A 20,217-nucleotide genomic window follows, 5' to 3' on the forward strand; every position below is an offset into this window, starting at 1 on the left:
TTAACTCCAGTAGGGTTAAAAATGAAGATTGAAAAAGACTATCTGCATTATCTTAAACTGATATTTAATGTACTGACTCATAAAAGCCCAATTATTTTATTATTTTCAACAGAATGGCACTATCCCATTACACTTTAAATTAGTGTTTAATTAAGAAAGCATTAAGCCTTTAACATGCAAGTGGTGTTATGCTAAGTGCTATTTATTAACCTATTAGCTATATATTAGCATTTCATCCTTTTACTAAATATCTTCATTTAAAATATGATTACTCTCATACTTGGACTGGTAAAAGAAAATATTTTTTCAAAAAACTAATAGTATTAAAGAATTAATTTTTTGTTTTTCTAATTTGGGAAGAATTTTTTTTTTTTTTGCTTTTTGGAGGGCAATTGGGGTTAAGTGACTTGCCCAAGGTCACACGGCTAGTTTTTGTGTTAAGTGTCTGATCCGAACCCAGGTCCTCCTGACTCCAGGACCAGTGCTCTATTCACTGTGCCACCTAGTTGCCCCTTATGGGAAGAAATTTTCTTACAAATAAATGGCAATACAGAGAAGTATGAAAAGATTTATGTAAACTGATGCAGAGTGAAGTAAAAGCAAAACCAGAAAAGCAATATACACAATGACTATAATAATGTAAATAGAAAAAAAAAATAACCAAAAGAATGTTGTGAAATTATAAAGACTAAGCTTGGCCCAAAGAAAAGACATAACAAAACACCTCCCCCTACTCCTTTAAGGGGATGGGAGTCTATGGATGTGGAACATCTGATGGGCTTGATGAACTATTTTGTTTTCCTGAACTTTTTTTTCCCCACTTTTTATTCTTTATCATAAGAGATAGCTCTCTGATAGGGTATAGGAATATAGAAGGAATTGTAGGTAATATTAAACAAAAGATATCAATAAAAACCTAATTTTTTAGAACCACAGAAATAATAAACATCTTAAATTATAATGGGAGGTTTGTTGTTTTTTAAGAAAACTAATTTGAAGAATTTTACTGGACTTGTCAGGCACTATTTGCGAGTTATTTGCAAAAGCTAGTAAGTCTGAAAAAACTCTAAATATTTTTAATGGAGAAACAAGGAAAGAACAGAGCAGAACATCCACATTAGAACTGCAAAGAAAAACCACCTTGGAAGTTGCACATTATGCTGAAATAAGAACTATAGGACAAATCTCCTTTGAAAAGCCATAGGCTTAAAACTGGACATGGGAGAGGGGAGGCAGGGGGCCAGGGGGAGGGGGGAAAAGCAGGAGGAATTAACTTAAAAAAAGGAAAAGAAAAGAGAGGGTGGAAAAAGACCCACACCAAATACCCTCAGCCATAAGGGGAGGAGGGCACAGGAGGAAATACTGAAACGAAATCTCATGGCCAAAGTCTCCATCCTGTGTTCTGATGTCAGATGGTGACTACCTCCTACCTTTTTGGTCAGCAGGGTGAGGGGGCACATGTGGGTACTTGGAGGGCTTCTTGATATGGAAGTTCACGTTGTCCAGCTCCATGTTCAGGCTGATAGAAGCGGCTGAGTCACTGTCCATTGTGGACTGGAAGCTGCTGACTGATGTGCGCTTGCTAGGACTGGCAGAATCTTTTAGTGTTGGGGAAGGGGAAAGAAATATAGGGAGGAGAGGGGAGTAAAAAAATCGGTATCATCAGGGCATTGGGGAAAGGAGACAAATTGTTTTTAATATACAAGCCCAATGTGCAATACCAAAATGGATACAGTATTTTCATGTATTTTTGAGCAAACTTAGAAACAGTATTTCATCAGAATTTTGAATAAGCTAATTATAAAATCAGTTTAAAAACAAAGAGGAATATTGGAAGTTCTGCAGAAAAAAGCCAAGCCTGGTATCAAAGCAAGGAGATGAGCAGGTTGATATTACTAAGTTATTATTAGCACAAAGTTATGTTTAAGTTGCTGGAAACTAGAGACTAAGGAAAACAGAATATTCCCTGGTAACCTGTAAAGACAATAATTCAAGAAAATACTGTATCAACAGCAAGGGCTACACCAGATGTTTCTATTTCATTTGATCCATAAAGCCTAGAATTTTTCCAGTTCAACAAACCAGCAACAAAACCTCAAAAGTAGAAACTCACTGGCTAAGTTCTCTTCCCCTTCTTCAGCAATCTGCTCTGTGTCACTGTCATCAAACTTGATATCTTTAAACCAGGACGGCTCAGAGTGTCCCTCAACAGAGTTTACTGAGTCACTGTCTGGAGAAGGTGTCTCGGAAAATTCTGTGCTCTGAAAAGATCAAAATCCAAACAATTTACCCTCAATGTCCACAACTGTAAAACAAAGATGTCTTACTTTCTGCTGTATCCTAGTCAAAATTTTAGATTGAAGTTGAACAAATTTCATTTTCTTGGTCTTTCAGAATGACAAATCTATAATCCTACTGTAAAAACCTTTCATTCCTTGTCTAACATAAATTACACCAAAATCTCTATTAGCTGAAATATTTTAAAGAGAGCTTTGTGGCCAATTCAATTTTTCTGATAAACATTCAGAACAGAGTTTTGTTTTAATACTTGTTGAAAATCTTTGTAAAATGGATTAGTCTATTTCCTGCATACACAATATGATAAACATATTTCCATATTTTAAAGATCTCTGACTTCACTGAGCATAAACCCGTGACACCAATCATAACCCCTTCACAACTTAACAGTTAATTTTCAAGAGCTGCAGTAGTCAAAAAATTCAACTTCTTGCAACCAACCTAGTGAACACCTTCCGTGAATTTAACCAGAATGATTCTCTGACAAAAGACATAGAGTCCATCACCAAAATATGTCTTGCCAACTTGTTAGGAATTGCCAAAATTTGTGCTCTGCTGGTATCAGGAAACCAGGGTCACCTTTACTCCATGATAAGGTTTTGAATGAAGGAAGTTAGTGGTGAAATTAATGAATTAAAGGGGTGGCTAGGTGGCACAGTGAGCAGAGCGCTGGCCCTGGCATCAGGAGGACCTGAGTTCAGATTCAGCCTCAGACACTTAACAGAAAAACAAAACAAAACAAAGAAAACCTAGCCTTGTGACCTTGGGCAAGTTACTTAACCCCAATTGCCCTCCAAAAAGCAAAAAAAACAAACAAACAAAATTAATGAATTAGTGGAAGATAAACACTACAGTTCATTGTTAATTCAGTCCTTAGGGGTCATAGGGATAGAAGGGGCCTTTCAGAGGTGATCTATTCTACTCCTTCATTTTACACATGATAACACTGAGGTCTAGCAAAGTTATGTGAAAGTCATCCAAGGTCACACAAAAAAAAGGCATCACAGATGCCTGAGCTCAGGTCCTCTCATATTTAATACCAATTATGATTATACAGAAGGTAGTTTAGAGGATTGCTCTGAATCTGTAAACTTTAAGGTGTAACATTTCACTCATATCCTTTTATTTATTTTCTTTTTTCTTCCCAAAATCAGATGTTCCCTGCTTCATTCCAATTAATTAAGGTACTGCTATAAATGTATCTTATTTTTATATATCTCTAATAATAAATGCAGAATTTCACGGACATATGCAAGGAATCTTCATTTCTCTTAATGAAAAATAAAATCCCACTGCTGTAGTTAGAACATTCATGAACTTTTTTCTACTATTTCAATGCTTACTACTACATTTAAGGAGTTAAAAATAAAAAATCTATGTCAACAACATAGTAGAAAACAGCAGTTGTCTCTCTCATGAATTAATGTTTCATTTTCTTCCAGCCAAAGTTGAAATGAAATTAAGTGAAAATAGTAAGAAAAGGTTATTTTTGGAATCCAACGATTTCTTTCCTATTTTTATAGGGAAAGAGAGTCTTTTGGAGCTCAAGAACAATATTCTTATAGCAAGCATTTTGGTGTGTTAACTTATCTAATAGTCATGTTGAAATGTAAAAAGAAAACATCTCAAAAGACCCAAGCTCTAAATTTTAAACCATAGGACCCTTCCACAATGATTATTCATTTACCTGTAGTGGTCTATATAAGGCATATTCATCCCTGAAGATCTGCTCGTGGTGACTGACACAGTCTAGCCAACGTCCATCAACCATTGCTTGTCCAATTGCTATGGCTTGAGCTCTGATTAAAGATAGTCAAAAATAAGTGCTTTTAAAAAATAAAGCTAAAATTACCATGAGAAACAAGATTAGGATATACAATCTTATTTTTTAAAGGCTAAAGCAGACTTGGAAATTAAAAATAATATCTAGGTTAAGTGACAAATAACAGGAGATATAGCTCCTTGGAGCTAAATGTAAAGGCTAGACGAGCTCCTTGTATCACTATGGGGGCCTGACCGGAATAATTTTTTATAATGAGTAATAACTGTATTCCCTGTCTCATACCAGACACTTTAGACTAAAATAAAAGCTACCATGCTCTCTACACAATCTCACTGGAAAGACAATATTAAACACTATATATATAAACTTACCTATAAAATATGTGAGAAACAAGATTGCAATTTAAAAGCAAAATATAAGTAAGCTAAAGATAATAGTAATAAATTAGTTATTAAATGAAGAGCAGTATAGAATTAATCTGTCCTAAATTTAGGTTTGTGTGAGAAGGCTTCCTAGGTCAGTTTTGCGTTCCTGAAGGAGGAAAAGAAACAGAGAGGTGGGAGACACAGGGAGGAAAACAGAGAGAGAGGATAATACAGACTGTATGTCATCTGTATTGCAGAAGAAATATTAAGTCACATATGAAGGACAGTAAGTCAAAGAGTAATATGCCTATTTTGGCTAACTAGTCAGCTTGAATTTTTTAGGGATTCATTATGTGGTTTGTGGATCATAGGTGAATTTGACTGTCCTTCTTACTTCTAGCTACCTATCAGTTAAACATTTCACTGTTTATCATCACTGTTACCATTGATTGAAAGAGAAGGAAGAGGAAACATAACTCACTATCAAAAAATATTTACCAAAAGTCTAACTGTGGTACAATGCAAGGCAGTACACAGCCATACCTATCCATAAACTAGGTTCCTACTCCCAGTCAACTTTGCTCCTTGTCTATGTATCTGATAAAAGACTAAGAAGGAAGAGAAAACAGAAACAGTGGCTTAAGATAAGATTTGGGGTTATTTGCAGAATTTATTTCTTTAGCTAGCCTGTCATCCATTACCTAACAATCAAAAATAACAAATGTTTTAGGTTTATATATAAAATACTGAAGACTTCATGTTTAAAAAAATATATGCTAAAGTAACATTCTCACTAAAGAAAATGTCCTAAAAATAACCAAAAAGAGTCTCTCAAAGTAAAAGTTTTATGAGCTCAAGTTCTCTCAGAAACCTAACATCACCTTTGTAATCACCCAGTAGTAATCTGGAATGGTAACTTCTTCTGGGGTTTTATAATCAAGAAAGGATTCATTGTGAAGGCATCAGAGTGACATGGCTTCTCAAAAACTTCTGCCTTTAAATTTTCCCAACAATCTTTTAAAGTATAAAGTTATTTTTATGTTTATTTTCTTTCTCCATTATCAATACAAATTTCAGAATACCCTAATCCATGTCATATTTTCCAGTCCTCTTCTGGTAGTACTGAAAACATGGAAGCCAAAAATCAGTCACTTAAACTGCGTTTTATTCTGCTCCCGTCTCCAAATATACATTTTACCCTACTTAAAAGACAGTACAAACCAAAAACATCTGTGATGTGAACAAATAAAATTACTTCCAAAGGTCTGAATACCTTGTGGTTACATGTCCATTTCGAATTAACCAATTGACCAATTCCTTTCCTACAATGCAGTTGGGGTGAGTCCTCAGCCAATAGCGGTGATCCTGAAACTCCATTCCAGTACTATGATGGCAGATTTTCTTCCACAAGTCCTTTAACTGAACAGAATCCTGAAAAAACATTTGCAACTGCTTAGTGTATTGCTAAGTACCAGTTCATTAACTGCCAACCAATTTACTTGTGAAAAGGGGATGTACAAATCTTCAAACCATTTTCTAGACTCATAAAAGCAAATTTCAAGTTGGAATGAACAGCAATAACTAAAGATTTAATACTAAAAAGAGAAACAAGTTAAGTACTCTCTTTCTTGGACCAATGAACTAACCAGCTTTTACTGAGTGCCTACTATATACCAGATTTATGATGACTGTAAATTTTTTACACTTACAATTAAAACAACCCACCAAATCAATATCCTTTTCTTAGTAGTCATTCTCCTTGATTTCTCTGAAGTACTTCACAATGCTTGTTAGTAACTCCTTCTCTCCTCTCCTGGATCCTATCACACATTATCCTAAATCTTTTAATATTGCAACAGCTTCTTTTTCTCCTTTGCTTATATCTTTCTCCAACCAAAAACTATAAGCATTAACTGAAAGTTTGTTACTCATCCTCTATATACATTTTCTCATATTTCATCTATTAGCAGGCTTCCATCATCTCTGGATGAGTGAGATTCAGACTTGACCTGTCTTCCGTAGACATTTCCACTTTGTACATTTGCTACCACCCAAAACTCAGCATATCTAAAAGAGAAAGCATCTCTCTTCTAGTCCTCAAACTCTGTTCCTCCTCCATTCCAATTTCCTAGTTTTGTTACTAAACACCATCATTCATCAAGTCACCCAGATTCCAAAATTTGAATTACCTTGGGATACAAGAAGTAAATGAGCAAAAGAAACTGACCAATTCCCAGATCCTATCAATTTCTCCTCTGATGCACTTGAAGGCAATTGGAATAAGCTGCCAAGCAGTCTTTTCACCTCTGACACACTGTTCCCATTCTATCTTTCTACAATATCACTTTAATTAGGTGAAATATAAAGCAAAACACTTATCCACACTGGGACTCAGTTTCCTCATCTTGAAACAAGAACTAGACCTCTAAAATTTCTATCAGCTTCAAAATTCTTTAATTTTATACCACTTTACAAAACATTAAATAGTCAAAATGTTCATAAAGTCATAGAATTTCAAAGTTGGAAAGAGCCAAATCATCTAGTTTAACCAAGTATTTGCTGAATGAAATCTAGTACAACACCTTCATTTTACAGATGAGAAACTGAAGCCCAGAATTCTCAGTTACTTAGTGGCAAAACCTTAACTAGAACCTAGATCTCTTGACCATGGGTCATAATCCACTTCTACTACAAAACACGCTATCTCTCATCAAACTCCTTATGTTGAATTTAATGTCTCAATCTATCTTACCAACCTCATATTATTCTATTACTCCAAAAATCAAACCCTCAACCCCAGTAGGGTTGGACTATTATTCATGGACTTTCAATCCTTATTTCTTCAATAACTGAAGAATCTATGATTGTGCTGGGTACTCCTTCCAGGGTGTGGATCACAATCTTTCTATGATTTAGTAGATGGTATCTTCAAGTTATTGAAGTCAAAAACTTCATACCTTGTGTGACCAACCTAGTGAGAAGTCTGTCAGAATTTAGTTAGTTTCATCTAGTCCTCAAACAAGAGATGAGGAACATCACAAGACCCATAGTTCCTCCAATATAACTGCCATACTTTTTGTCTGAGTTTTCTCTTGTTGTAATTTGCCCCACCCCACCCTTAAAGAAAACCCCTCCCCTACTCTTCCATCCAAATCTCTCTGCTATTTACAGGCCTGATATAAGTTCTAGATCCTCAGTAACGAACGTCCTCCCTACCCTAACTAACTCCCACTCCTAATGATCTATGCCCTCTGAATTCTTCTAGCATTGACTCTAAATCATGTATTTGGCACTTACCATCTAATGTTTTATACATATGAACAATAACTAACAATGCAAGTTTCATTTCCCTAAATAGAATCCATGAAGATCATAACCACTTCACAGTTTTTTTTGCATCAACTTCCCAGGCTCCACTCCAAACTTCAAATCTTACATGTAACAAGCACTCAAAAAATTTTGTTAATTTCTGTAATATTCTATAATAATCTGTAATATTCATCCACTGAAGTCCTATTCTAATCATAATGGTATTAAAGTAGCTGGATTTTCCAAAGCTATAACAGTGGAACACAAGTTCTGACTCCAAAAACTGAATGCTGATTTGGGGGAATGAGTTCAGTTGAAATAAGAAAGGCTTTTCAGCATAAGACTTTATCCTTGTCCACAGAATAAAAAAAAAAAAATTTTAGCCCCAGCAACTGACAAGAATGAAGTGACTAAGGCAAAGAGGGCCTGTGACCTGGGTCAGAAAAGAAAAGAACCAAACTGAAAAAAATTTTCAAAATAAAAATAAATCAGATTCTTAAGGTAATCAATACACAGAATTTTCCAATACAAAATTATTAAATGCATTACTACTTAAAGCAACATTTCCACATACTGAACAGTTATGTTAAGTTTACTCCAATAACTAAAATTCAAGATAATTTCTATGTAACCTATGAACCTATACTGTTGTCAGTTAAACAAGGCTATATACTTCTAAGAAAGGAAACAAGAATAGAACTGAGCAAAAAAATGAATACTGAAATACACAAACTTCCTTATTATAGGCCAAGGAAAAGCATAAACTAATGATTATTTTTCTTTGTTTTTCATTTCCATTAACCCATGTTCTTTAGCACTTGTAAGAATAAAGTACAAAAGACAATAATTAAAGTCATTAACAGGTAAAGAATAACTGAGTTGCTACCAGAAGAATTTTGCGCTCATCCTCACTGGCCTCTGTTTTCACATATGTTCGATTAGCCTGGGGACTGACAGATGTCTCATAGGAGGGAACCATTGGAGAACCAGACCGATCCAATGACAGGTTAGTAATACTGGCTGATCTGAAAACAAAAGAAATAAAGATGAAGTCTCAACACACAGATGTCATTCACCAATGAACTTGTGTAAATTTAATAAAGGCGGAGGTGAAGCTGTGAATTGATACAATCATTCTAGAAGGTAACTTAGAATTAAGCCCCAAAACGTGATCAATACATCTATATCCTTTGATCCTATTTCTAGGCTTCAAGGAAGTCGAATACAAAGATAAAGAAAGGTAAGTGTGTATGTGTGTATATACACATGCATGCCAGGTGTACTATATACACACATACATATATATGTATGTATGTACACCTCAGCACTTTTTGTGGTAGCTAAGAACTAAAACAAAGTTAAGTTTCCATCAAATGAGGAATAGTTAAAACAACAGTGACAGATGAATGTAATGGATTACATTACTGAACTCTAAGAAATGATGATTATGAAGAACGCAAAGAAGCACAGAAGATTTACATGAACTAATGCAGTGAAATAAGTAGAACCAAGAAAACAAGATACAAAGCTTCTACAAGGTATACATTAAATACAAAAAAAACCTAAATGTTGCACAATTATAATGACCAAGCATGCAACTGGAGAAGAGAGGAAAATGTGAACGTCCTTTCCTTCACTGAAGAGGTGGGAACCTATAATACTGTCTGTCATATGCTTGGGTTATTTTAATGAACAACATTTTAAATTTATTTCTTTTTTATTCTTTGTTAGATGAGATGGCTCTTCGGTAGAAAAGGAAGCGATCTATCTGAAAATGGACAGCTGATTCTGGGATGGTATGTCTCAGATGTGTGTCTCCATTTAGATGATGGTACCAAGTTTTGAGGAGCTCAGGCTTAGTACACTAGAATTCTTGTCACTAAATAGCTATATCAGGTGACCTAAAAATACCTGAAAATCTGTTTAATTAGGAAATTGGTCAGGTTCACATTTAAAGGTGACCAAAGATGGATACATGTCTAAGTGTCCTTAGATCAATGTGTTATCAACCACAAGGTAGAAGTAAAATAAAAATAAAGCCTAGATAAAAGGATAAGAATGCAGACAGTAAGCTGAGCCTGTGCTATAATTTAAACAAATTAATATTAAGAGAGAAAAGAGACAGACAAAATTAGAAGGGGGGGGAAGTAAGAGCCATCAGAAACAATACTGTTAATCTGAAACATAGGTTCCCAAACTTAATTGGCCTAATGCCCCCTTCCCAAAAAAAAAAAAAATTCTCAGTGTCCCCACCTTGGAAATCTATATTCCTTAACCTTTTAATGTTTTTTGTTTTTCATTTGCATCATTTCTAAAAATTTTTATTTTTTGAATATTGTGCCATGTAACAGTATAGGATCGTATTGTAAACAAGTCATTATAAGCACATATTCCTGTGGATGCATGCTGGACTTCCTGACAATGTACAACAAGTTCACCTGCAAACACTCGCTGTTCAGCAGACGACCACTAATGGGTTATAACTTGCATTTTGTGTATTTATTTGGAAAATAATGTAATCACTATGACTCTGTTACATAACAGATGAAACATGTACAAACAGTTTTTCAAAATTTTCTTATCTTTTCTTTCCTTAAGCTTCCACAGCCCTTTTAGGAGGATAAAGTCACTCCTCTGAATCATTCCAGCACACCCCTGGGGGCAGTATCTCCCACTTTGTACACTTATGAAAAATATCCATGTTTGAAATACTTTTTTACCATTCCTTTTTCAGATAAAGAGAAGTCATTTAAAAAAAAATTATTGTTTTCTATTTATGCAATGAAATTGTCATAAACTTCAATAAAAATAGAATATTCAAAGAAAAATTACCAATAAAAATAATTTTAATTAAATAAACACTTTTAAACTTCCCCATTAAGGATACTATTAAAAGTAGAAACAAAGGAGCTTTTCAGACAAGTTTTTATAGATCTAAATTAGACAATAATCTTGTTTAAAATGAAAAAGCCACACTTAGACCTCACTTTGAAAATGAGATTTTGAAGTCTGGTAAATGAGTAAGTTCAAAGAACCAGAAGAGACCTTAGAATTCACCTACTTGATTTGATATCCTAGAAAGCAAGTGTCTTTCTAAATGATTTATAGGTAGTTTAGTCCCAAGTGGGATGTTTTCTTAAAGCAGTACTTGTCCTGTCATCCTCGTTAACTATCTGATTAAAAAAAAATCAGTACATCTCAGAAAAAAGTCAGAGGAAGAACATGCTTAGATACTATCTTCATGGTTCACTTACTGAGAGACATAAGAATTTCCATCTCTTTTGCATACATCCTCACTAATTTAGCACTCCCTTGGTGTAATGGAATACAATCTTTCAACCCAAGATGTGTGAGCCAGCTGTCTTTTAGCACTTTATAAGTATTATAGAACATTTTAAATACACTACTCAAAATTCATTAAGAGAAAATTGTATGGGTATCCCAAAAATCTTGGTGCAAGACTTCAGGGACACCCTGTATTAACATTTAAATTCCCTGCCCCTTGCTTTTTCACTCAGTAAATATGTCTATATATTCTTAATATTACAGATCACAAGAGGAATTTATCACACTTTTTTCAGGCAACTTAACCATTCATCACAAGATTAAATCCTACTACCCAAATAACACAAAAAAAATCTTTTAAAACCAATGTTCCAAAGGGCAGCTAAGTGGCACAGTCAGTAAAGCGCTGGCCCCAGAGTCAGGAGGACCCAAGTTCGGTTCCGGCCTCAGACACTTAACACCCACACAAAAAAAACTAGCCGTGTAATCTTGGGCAAGTTACTTAACCCCAATTACCCTCCAAAAAAAAAAAAGGCGCAAAAATACAAAGTTCCAAGCAATGGCTCCCTGATTTGAAGTAAAATTCCAATACAAAAAGGCCACTTTTTTCTGTTGCTATGATTAGACTTATGTTACCTACTCAGCTCACCTTTATTCTGAAAAAGATCCTTTTGTACTGTTTTAGACACTTTCCCATGTACTTTAAGAAGAAAAAAAAAGTTCAGGATGCAGTCATGTCATCGCTCTCCCTCAGCCCTCCATGAATTCAAACATAGGAAAATAACATTATTAGAACTACTATAACTTCTATTTTGAAAAAATATAGTCCTACACTATGCAAAACATTTTACAATGCCCTATAACAACCCAAAGGTAAACACAGCTTTCATTATTTCATAGATAAGGTCACTGGGATAAAATGTTTAAGAAAATTTTTTATTTAACTTATTAATGACACATAAAGGATAAAAAGTTACTTCATGGTTTCTAGTCTCTCACTTTCCCCACCTAAATTATTCCACATGTAATTTTTCTTTTTCAAAATCTGAGTTTTCTATTATTACCATTTAGTTATCTTCCCCCATATTCATACACTGTCCACTTGGCAGAATTCTGTCACCTTAATGGTAGAATGTTTTAACTCTTTAAAGAACCTTCTATTTAAATCATGATCTCACAAAGATCAACAACAAAAATATAGCTCTTACCATTTCAACCTTTCAGATAATCTAAATTTTATTAAACACTTGTTTCTCTTTGTCACAGTTTCAATTTGTAAGGTTGGTTGAAATGACTGTGATACAGACAAAAAAACAAAGATATTTTTTAAATTAAAAAAGTGTATCAAAACAAGTTTTGTGGCAAATTCTCCTAAAAGTCACCTTCTTAAAGATAACTCATTTGACCTATGAACCCCTGAAACCGGCTACACAAAAATCTATGAAGTCCTCCTACCAACCAACCCATATACTTGGATTCTTGTTTCAGTATGTCCATAAAATCTACTGTGTCTGATCAAGCATATCAAAGAGGGGAGTGGTATATGTGGGATACATATAGATACCATATATATATGATAACATATATATGTATCAAAACTTACCTCAACCTTCAAATCTCACCTTTCCTTCCTCTCTGGCCACTTCTTCCACAAATTATTCCCCTCCAAGGCAATCACATCAGAAAAATCTATGGAGGAAAGATCTGCCCAGGGCCCTCCCCTCTCTGGATTAGGGACAGACTCTCCAGGAAAATCACTTCAAGGAAGCCTGAGCTCCTGAAGCAAAATTCACAACTTCCTGTCTAACAGCCACGTCTTCCTTAATACTCTCCCAACTAAGTTTAGAGAAAACAATATCTATACCCAAATCTGTTACCCTTAAACTAGTCTAGCCCTCCATTGTCTGTCATCTCCAGGTGCTCTTCAGCTATTTCCCACCCTTAATCCCATTCCTAAAATCTGACCTCAGTTCCTCAAGATCCTCCCTAGATTCCTCCTCTAGACCCTCCCCAAACCCCTCCTCTAGACCATCCCTAGAACCTTCCCACAGTCTTTCCATATATAAGATCCATCTTGCCTCCATGAAGGGGCTTAATCTTGTGCAAATTTGTCTCAGATTGTTCTGGCCTGCTTGTCAACACACAGTCACAAATACTCAGGCTCCTTAAGTCTACGATTATGGCAAATCTTTAATAAACTCTGTTTTACTTTGGTTGAGAGAAGGCTTGAGTCAAATTCATCGGGTAGGACTCAGCATGTAAATATTTTAGGGTCTTGAGCACCCCTAAACCCCAAGAGTTCCATGGCTGGGTCTCCAATCAATCCACCAAATGGCAAACCAACTCAAAGTTATGCTCCACAGAATCTTGGCATACAACAACCCTGGTTAACTAAAGCCTCCCCAGTTCCACTCTTGTCATGGCCCACAATACAGCAATCCAAACAAACTGGCATCTCCCTATTTCCCACAAACAATGCTCCTTCTCCCATCTCTGTGCTTTTGCACTAGCAATACCATGTGCCAGAAATGCCCTCACTCCACACCTCCAATTCAGTCCCTCTCCTTCCTTTAAGCATTAAACATAAGCAGCATCTTCACAATCCTTTCCTGATTTCCCAAATCACTAGTGCTTTCCTTCCCAAACTATTGTATTTATATACTTTGTATATATTTGGATTAATTACCTTTATAGTAATGCATATATTTGATCTCCTCCCCATCATAATGTGAGCTCTTAGGATGGGATTGTTTCATTCTTTGTAATTATATCCCCAGCACCTGGCATACCAAAAGTGCTTAATAAATACTTGTTGACTAATTAATTGCTCTTTTGGTAAGCTACCTCTCCTTGGCTGGCTACTTTAGGTATACCCTATTCATACCTAATCTTGAAAGCTTTCTTTTTAGGATTTCTTAGCTCCTTATTTCTTTTAACCTTTATACGTATTACTATCCTATTCCTTATGGAATAAAAGCCTACCAAGCAAGGTAAACGATTCTACATGAAATGCTGACAAAATTAATGCAATATTTCCAAAGTTTTTAATGGTTACCTGTCTTTTCCCATAGGGGTGCAGGATTCAATTGGCCTTGGTGCTCCTAACTCCTTGGTACTCTCAATTCCTCCAGTCATGAGTGATGAGTCACAAATCAAGAGACAGGAATCTTCCCCACCTCTCCTTCCCTCCTTTCTATCTAGCTTCCTTTTGTGTATGGTCTTCCCCATTAAACAGTAAGTTCCTTGAAGGCAGAGACTATTTTTCTAGCCCAGGACATAAAAGGTGATTAATAAATGGCTCTGTCACTAATAGTCTTGGGATCTTAAGCATTTATCCTTATTATTATTAGTATTATTTTCCTCTTCAGAATACTGGAACGATTTACTTTTTGTCCAGCAGTTTTCATTTGAGTTCTTGAAATGTAGCTCTGAAAAAATATTTTTAAAAAGCCCACTGTGTTTCAAATAGTGCTACCTGAGTCCACCTTTAAAGCCAATTCACACCAGCTCTGATCAATAGGAGCCCCAAACCTTAGTGGCTCATTCTTGAAAATTTGACAGCTTCAAATGAATGTGAATAGCAATTGTTTTCTGTTAAGGACAGCAACTCCAAAGGTCTTCCCCTCCCAGACAGATAGTTTAGTGATGGCAAACTGGGCCATCTTTTGTCTCAGTTCTTACCTAGCCCTTAGTAGTTGAATAACAATGCTTTCCACGGGTCCTCAAACATATTTGGTCAAATACCCCCTTTTCAAAAAAAAATTTACTCAGTGCCCCCTCCCCCCAATCTACCTTCTTTAACCCTTTTTAATGGTGTTTTTTAAATTTGCATCATTTCAAAAATATATACATTTTCTTAATGATGCATCTTAAATTAAATCATTTTTGTAGATTTGTGGGGGTTTTCCAGAATTTAAATTCTGATGATGTAATTTGTACCATGTAACAGTATAGTATAGGATATTATAACAGTATAGTACTGTATTGTAAACAAGTTATTACATACACATATTTCTTGCTGTAATGAGAATGGGAATTTGAAGATCTTCCCTGACCCTTAATAGACCTAGGGGGCAATTTGAAGACTTCCCCTATTTTGAAAGTAAACTCTGCCCCCTAATAGGCTGAATGTAATCACATGGAGCCTGTGATGGAGGGAATTTGCTGAAGGGTACAGCAGAGCCTACAAGAAGCTTCTTTGCTGTGAAGATAAACTCTACCCCCCTATAGGCTGAATATAGATACATGGAGCCTGTGGTGGGAAGAGTTTTGCTGAAGGGAAGCAGAGCCCACAGGAAGCCAGTTCAGAGCTAGCCAGAGGCTGGGGGAGAGAGAGAATGTTCATTAAGGAAATAAGAGAGGTTTGTGAGTAAATGTTGATCTCGTATTGGTTTATGGGAAGGCTAAAGGATGCTGTGGCTCTCAGCATTATTATGGCTTCTGAATATCTTTGGTACTATGATGGAATCAGCTTACTGGTTTGGGGATTCAGTTTTCTGGTGTCTAAATAAATGTTTCATTTCTGTTCTCTACCTGCAGAATCTGGTATGTTTTGTGATCAAACGTCATGCAATACTTACAGTCAGTCTTTATCGTGATCATGGATGCTGTAAATATTGCATTGGCACTATACCTGCCTAAGCATGCCAGACTTTCAGACAATGTGCTACACGCTTGCCTGCCAACACTTGCTCGTTAAGACCTGTCAGGACAGACTTGACTACTAATAGGTTATAACTTGCATTCTGCATGTTTATTTGGAAAATGATGTAATCACTATGACTTTTACTCTATTATACAACAGATGAAACATGTACTAACAGTTTCCCAAATTTTTCTTATATTCTCTTCTTTACTTATGCCTCTACCACCCCCTTATTCTTATTCAACATCCCCAAATCACACCCAAGGCTACTAGGTCCCCTGGATTGTTCCAGAGTCCCCCAGGGAGCAGTCTCCCATTCTGGAAACCTATGCCTAAGACAAACTTAGACCCAGAAGGACCTTAATTTAGAAAGGCCAAGGTCACCCCCTTCATCCTGGGTCATAACCAGTCCTAGTAACTTTTATCCTGCCACTGGACTTTGATGACTCCAAAGGAGAAAGTGAGGCTGACAAATTAGCAAAGCTCTGAATCACTTAAATCCAATTCACTTTCAAATCTAGAAATCCTCATGTCATTGGTCCTCTTTGAGAATGAAGGAATAAATGTTTAACTGACTTGATGGATCATGCACATTAAATTTTAAAGTATCCCTCATTTTTTGTTTGTTTGTTTGTTTGGAACGGCTATTTTTAAAAGTTTAGCTCTTTGAATCTCTAAGCCCCCATAAGAGTCATTTCACAGTCTAAGAAGCACTAAAAACCTTTTCCAATGTAAACCCAGGGCTGCTTGACACACTGGAAATCAGGCTTACCATAACAAGTTACTTTCTTGGTAGACCTCATGACTATCAATTAGAAGAGCGGCCACTTTTCCGAAACTGGCTCTTCACTTCCTCTTTTATAAATAGCTGTGACCTTTAAAGAGTTTTCAACTCCTGGTATACACAGATGGCATCTTAAATCTTCTGAGAAGTGATATGTGTGTGGGTGTGGGTGTGTACACACACACACAAAGAAAGAGAGACACTACTCTTCAGGATATATATACATATATTTATAGATTACTCTTCAGGAGATACACACACATATCTATCTCCTGAGAGTAGTCAATTAACAGTGAGTCCTGCCTTCACAGAGTTTACAATCTAACGCACTGGAGAGGGACATAACATGTACACACATAGAAAGAACTTTCAAATGATTAAGTGCATAGGAGATGTAAGAGAGACATGAAAGACTCAAGAATGGAAAAATCACTCTTAGCTGGAGATATTCATGAAAAGCTCAAATATCCTCTTGGGAAAAAAGCATTTCCAGAAGCAGAATAGTACTATGAAAGAAAGGCCAAAATGTCTATGCAGAGCCATGATGCAGTGGATAGGGCCTCATCTGTTCAGTTGTTTCATAGCGTCCAACTTATAGTGTCCATTTATGACCCTAATTGGGATCTTCTTGGCAAAGATACTGGAGTACTTTGCCATTCCTTCTTCAGTTCATCTTACAGATAAGAAACAGAGGCAAACAAGGTTAAGTGACTTGCCCAGGGTCACATATCAGCTAGTAAGTGTCTGAAGCCAAATTTGAACTCAAGACAATGAGTCTTCCTGACTCCAGGCCCTCTTATCCACTTCGCCACCTAGCTACCCCCCTGGACTAAATCATTTAACTGGTCTGTACCTCAGTTTCTTCTTCTCTAAAATGAGGGTTTTGGCCTTGATAGCCTCTAAAATCCTTCCTGTGATCCTAGAGTCTCTAAGGGAGATTTTCTCAGACTGGTTATCTATCGGAACATTATCTAAAAAGAAAACATGTTTTAGATATTAACAAATGTACCAGACACTAATGTTGCTAGGAAATTTGTAAGAGGATTACATTTACTTTTCTCTCCTTATATGTGTCCAACCATAACTTCTTATTACAATGATAATACAGATTAAGTAATGAATATTTAATCCAAATCTAATAATATTACACACTGATATCTTCACCTACAAAAGTAGTCGCCATGTGCAGAAAAACAAAGTCATATATGATTGGATTAGCAGGCAAAAGTTTTCAATGATAGTTAATATTATTAAAAGGCAGTAGCTCACAATATCATATGAAAATAAAACTAAATTTAAGCCTTTATTTATAGTTGGTTTCTAAAATATAAGCAAAAAAAATGCTGAGATGACTCTGATTATCCTCAAGGAAGATCTAATAATGTTAAGTCTGGCACCCTGCCTCACACTTCACACAAAACCAACAACTACACAACGCAATATACACAGTGGATGCATAAACCTTGAATTCAATCTCTAAAAATTGTTTTTGAAAAGTTATCACATGGTGCAATAGAAAGCAAGTGTCAAGTAACTTAGGTTGTCATCTCAGCTCTGCCACTAATCAGTGAGACAGTGAAGAGGCCTTAAACCTCCCTATGCTGAGGTTTTTACATCTATGAAATGAAAAGACTGTCATTCCAAAGGTTCCTTCTAGTTCTAAGATTCTGATTCTAATTAATTGGGAGGAGCATAATCTAAACTTTATCAAATAACCTATCCAGAATTTCTCACAGGAAGAAATTTAGTTTGGCTACACTTTGAAAAAAATAGTTCTGTGAACTGTGCATTTATCAGATCATTTTTATAAATTTGGAGCAAGAACCCACTTGCTATTTGCAAATGACTGCTAGGAAAAAAATAATTTTCCAGGTAAAATGAGTTTGGTACAGTAAACATGACACTAAACTTGGAGTCTGGAGTCCTGAGTTTGGATTTTACTGAAGATACTTATTATTAAGAACAGTGTGGGCAAGTTACTAACATCTCAGAGATTCAGCTTCCCCATCTATAAAAAGGAGATAATTTTACTTGCTACCTAACAAGGTTGTTGTGAGGGAAATATTTCATAAATCTTAACATGTTATATAAATATAAGTTTTTATCATTAATATTACCAGGAAGCTGAAGCAATGGCTTCCAAAGAACTGGGGGGGGGGGGGAGGGAAAAGTATACCATTACTGAATCAGAACCTTGTTCCCTTAGATTCCAGGTTATATATAAACAGTATAATCAGCAGAGATTCCATTTGCTATTTTACCTATTTCGAGCAGGAGATTTTCCAGCATCTTCTTGAACAGACCCAAGTCTTGTTGAGAGAGTAGTACTTGAGGAGTCTGGATGAATCAAACTAAAAAGAAAATAATTTTTAAAAATCCTGTATCACAAACAGTGAAATTAATGAACCAGTTGCAAAAAAAAATTTTTTTAAACCATTCTTGAATTATATAGCTGAGATATAAAATAGTATCCACAGTCCAAAAGTGTCTGAAGTGTCAAAAGAGCTGCTTTTTAAAATACTGAATATGGAAATTAAACATCACAAATAAAGAATGGCAAATTATTCATAAAGTATAACTCTAATGAATGTGGTTTTCACGTGAGAGGCTTAATCTAGTTTTAATTTATAATCACACTATAAATAAAACAATGAAGACAATTACTAAAGTGCTTTACTAAAGGAAGTAATGAAGAACATAAAAAAAAAAATTACCCTGGGCAAGTCATTTCACCCCAATTACCTGTCCCCAAAAAATTTAATTTACAATGCTTTCCATAATCATTTTTCAGTGGACAGATAACAGAGCACCCACTTTTTCTGATTTGCAGGTCATGCATGCAAAGCAAGGAACTACTGGGATGAAATTTATTCCTTCCCAAAAGGAAAGAATATAGCTCTCTGAAATAATGTAATGAACCTAATTATATTACCATTTTTCAATCACTTTGGTTCATTTACCAAAATTACAGTAAAATATAATTTTAATGGTAGGGGTAGAGACCCAAGCTATCCTTGTAAATAGGGAAATAAGCAGTTATTATTAAGCATAATTTTATTGGAAAAATTATGTTTGGAGAGTGAAAAAGAATCAACATGTCAGTGTTTTTGTTTTTGCTTAAATCAGAATGCACAAAAACTCAATTTTAATGATCACAAATAAAGTTTGCAAGCAGCATACAAATTTTCCTTTTCCAATGAATTTCATTTCATGAGGTACTAGGTCAGGCCCTCATTACCTACCTTGACTTCTAATGTGGCCTCTTAACTGCTTCCTAAATCATAATTCTGATCATTTACTCCAAACTCAAAAAACTTTAATAGTCCCCTATGACCTACTGAGTAATTTCCCAATTCCTTTAACAAATATTCAAGTCCCTCCACAATCTGGCCTTCCATTATGCACTTATGTTCCAACCAAAATGGACTAGCTGCTTTTCCCATTCCCAAAACTGGCATTTCATTTAAACTAGTGTTACATGAAATGGGAATTTACTGTACTATTTCTAGTTTAAAAGAATTAACATATCTTTACAGATTAATAATTCTCAACACTAAGAGCAGACCTATAATTAAACTAAATTTCATCCATTAGCCAGTAATCATATATTTGCAAGACTTTGAGAGAGCTGCATACCTTGCTGAGTCAAGACATCTTTGAATAAATTAGCTTTTGAAAACAGTTCAGTCTCTCAGGAACTTTCCTCTGGAGCAAAGGCAAGATTCTAGTTGCTCTACTTCTCAGCCCT

General features: G+C 35.5%; 1 protein-coding gene across 1 annotated transcript in view; it reads right to left on the bottom strand.

Annotated features, from left to right (window-relative positions):
- Nucleotides 1–1,419: 1,419 nt before the first annotated feature.
- LOC138151687 (1-phosphatidylinositol 3-phosphate 5-kinase-like) overlaps nucleotides 1,420–20,217 on the bottom strand; it is a 38,842-nt gene continuing 20,044 nt past the window's right edge. Inside the window, exons 7-12 of the mRNA XM_069075258.1 lie at nucleotides 18,731–18,820; nucleotides 8,642–8,780; nucleotides 5,720–5,877; nucleotides 3,986–4,097; nucleotides 2,114–2,261; nucleotides 1,420–1,598 (exon numbers count right to left, since the gene is read on the bottom strand). Of these exons, the coding sequence (XP_068931359.1) occupies nucleotides 1,420–1,598; nucleotides 2,114–2,261; nucleotides 3,986–4,097; nucleotides 5,720–5,877; nucleotides 8,642–8,780; nucleotides 18,731–18,820 (826 nt within the window). The remainder of the gene's footprint in view (nucleotides 1,599–2,113; nucleotides 2,262–3,985; nucleotides 4,098–5,719; nucleotides 5,878–8,641; nucleotides 8,781–18,730; nucleotides 18,821–20,217) is intronic.

This window comes from Petaurus breviceps, unplaced genomic scaffold (assembly GCF_028583685.1).
Source record: "Petaurus breviceps papuanus isolate PSGF00001 unplaced genomic scaffold, PetGlider_PUasm1.0 90903, whole genome shotgun sequence".
NCBI lineage: Eukaryota > Metazoa > Chordata > Mammalia > Diprotodontia > Petauridae > Petaurus > Petaurus breviceps.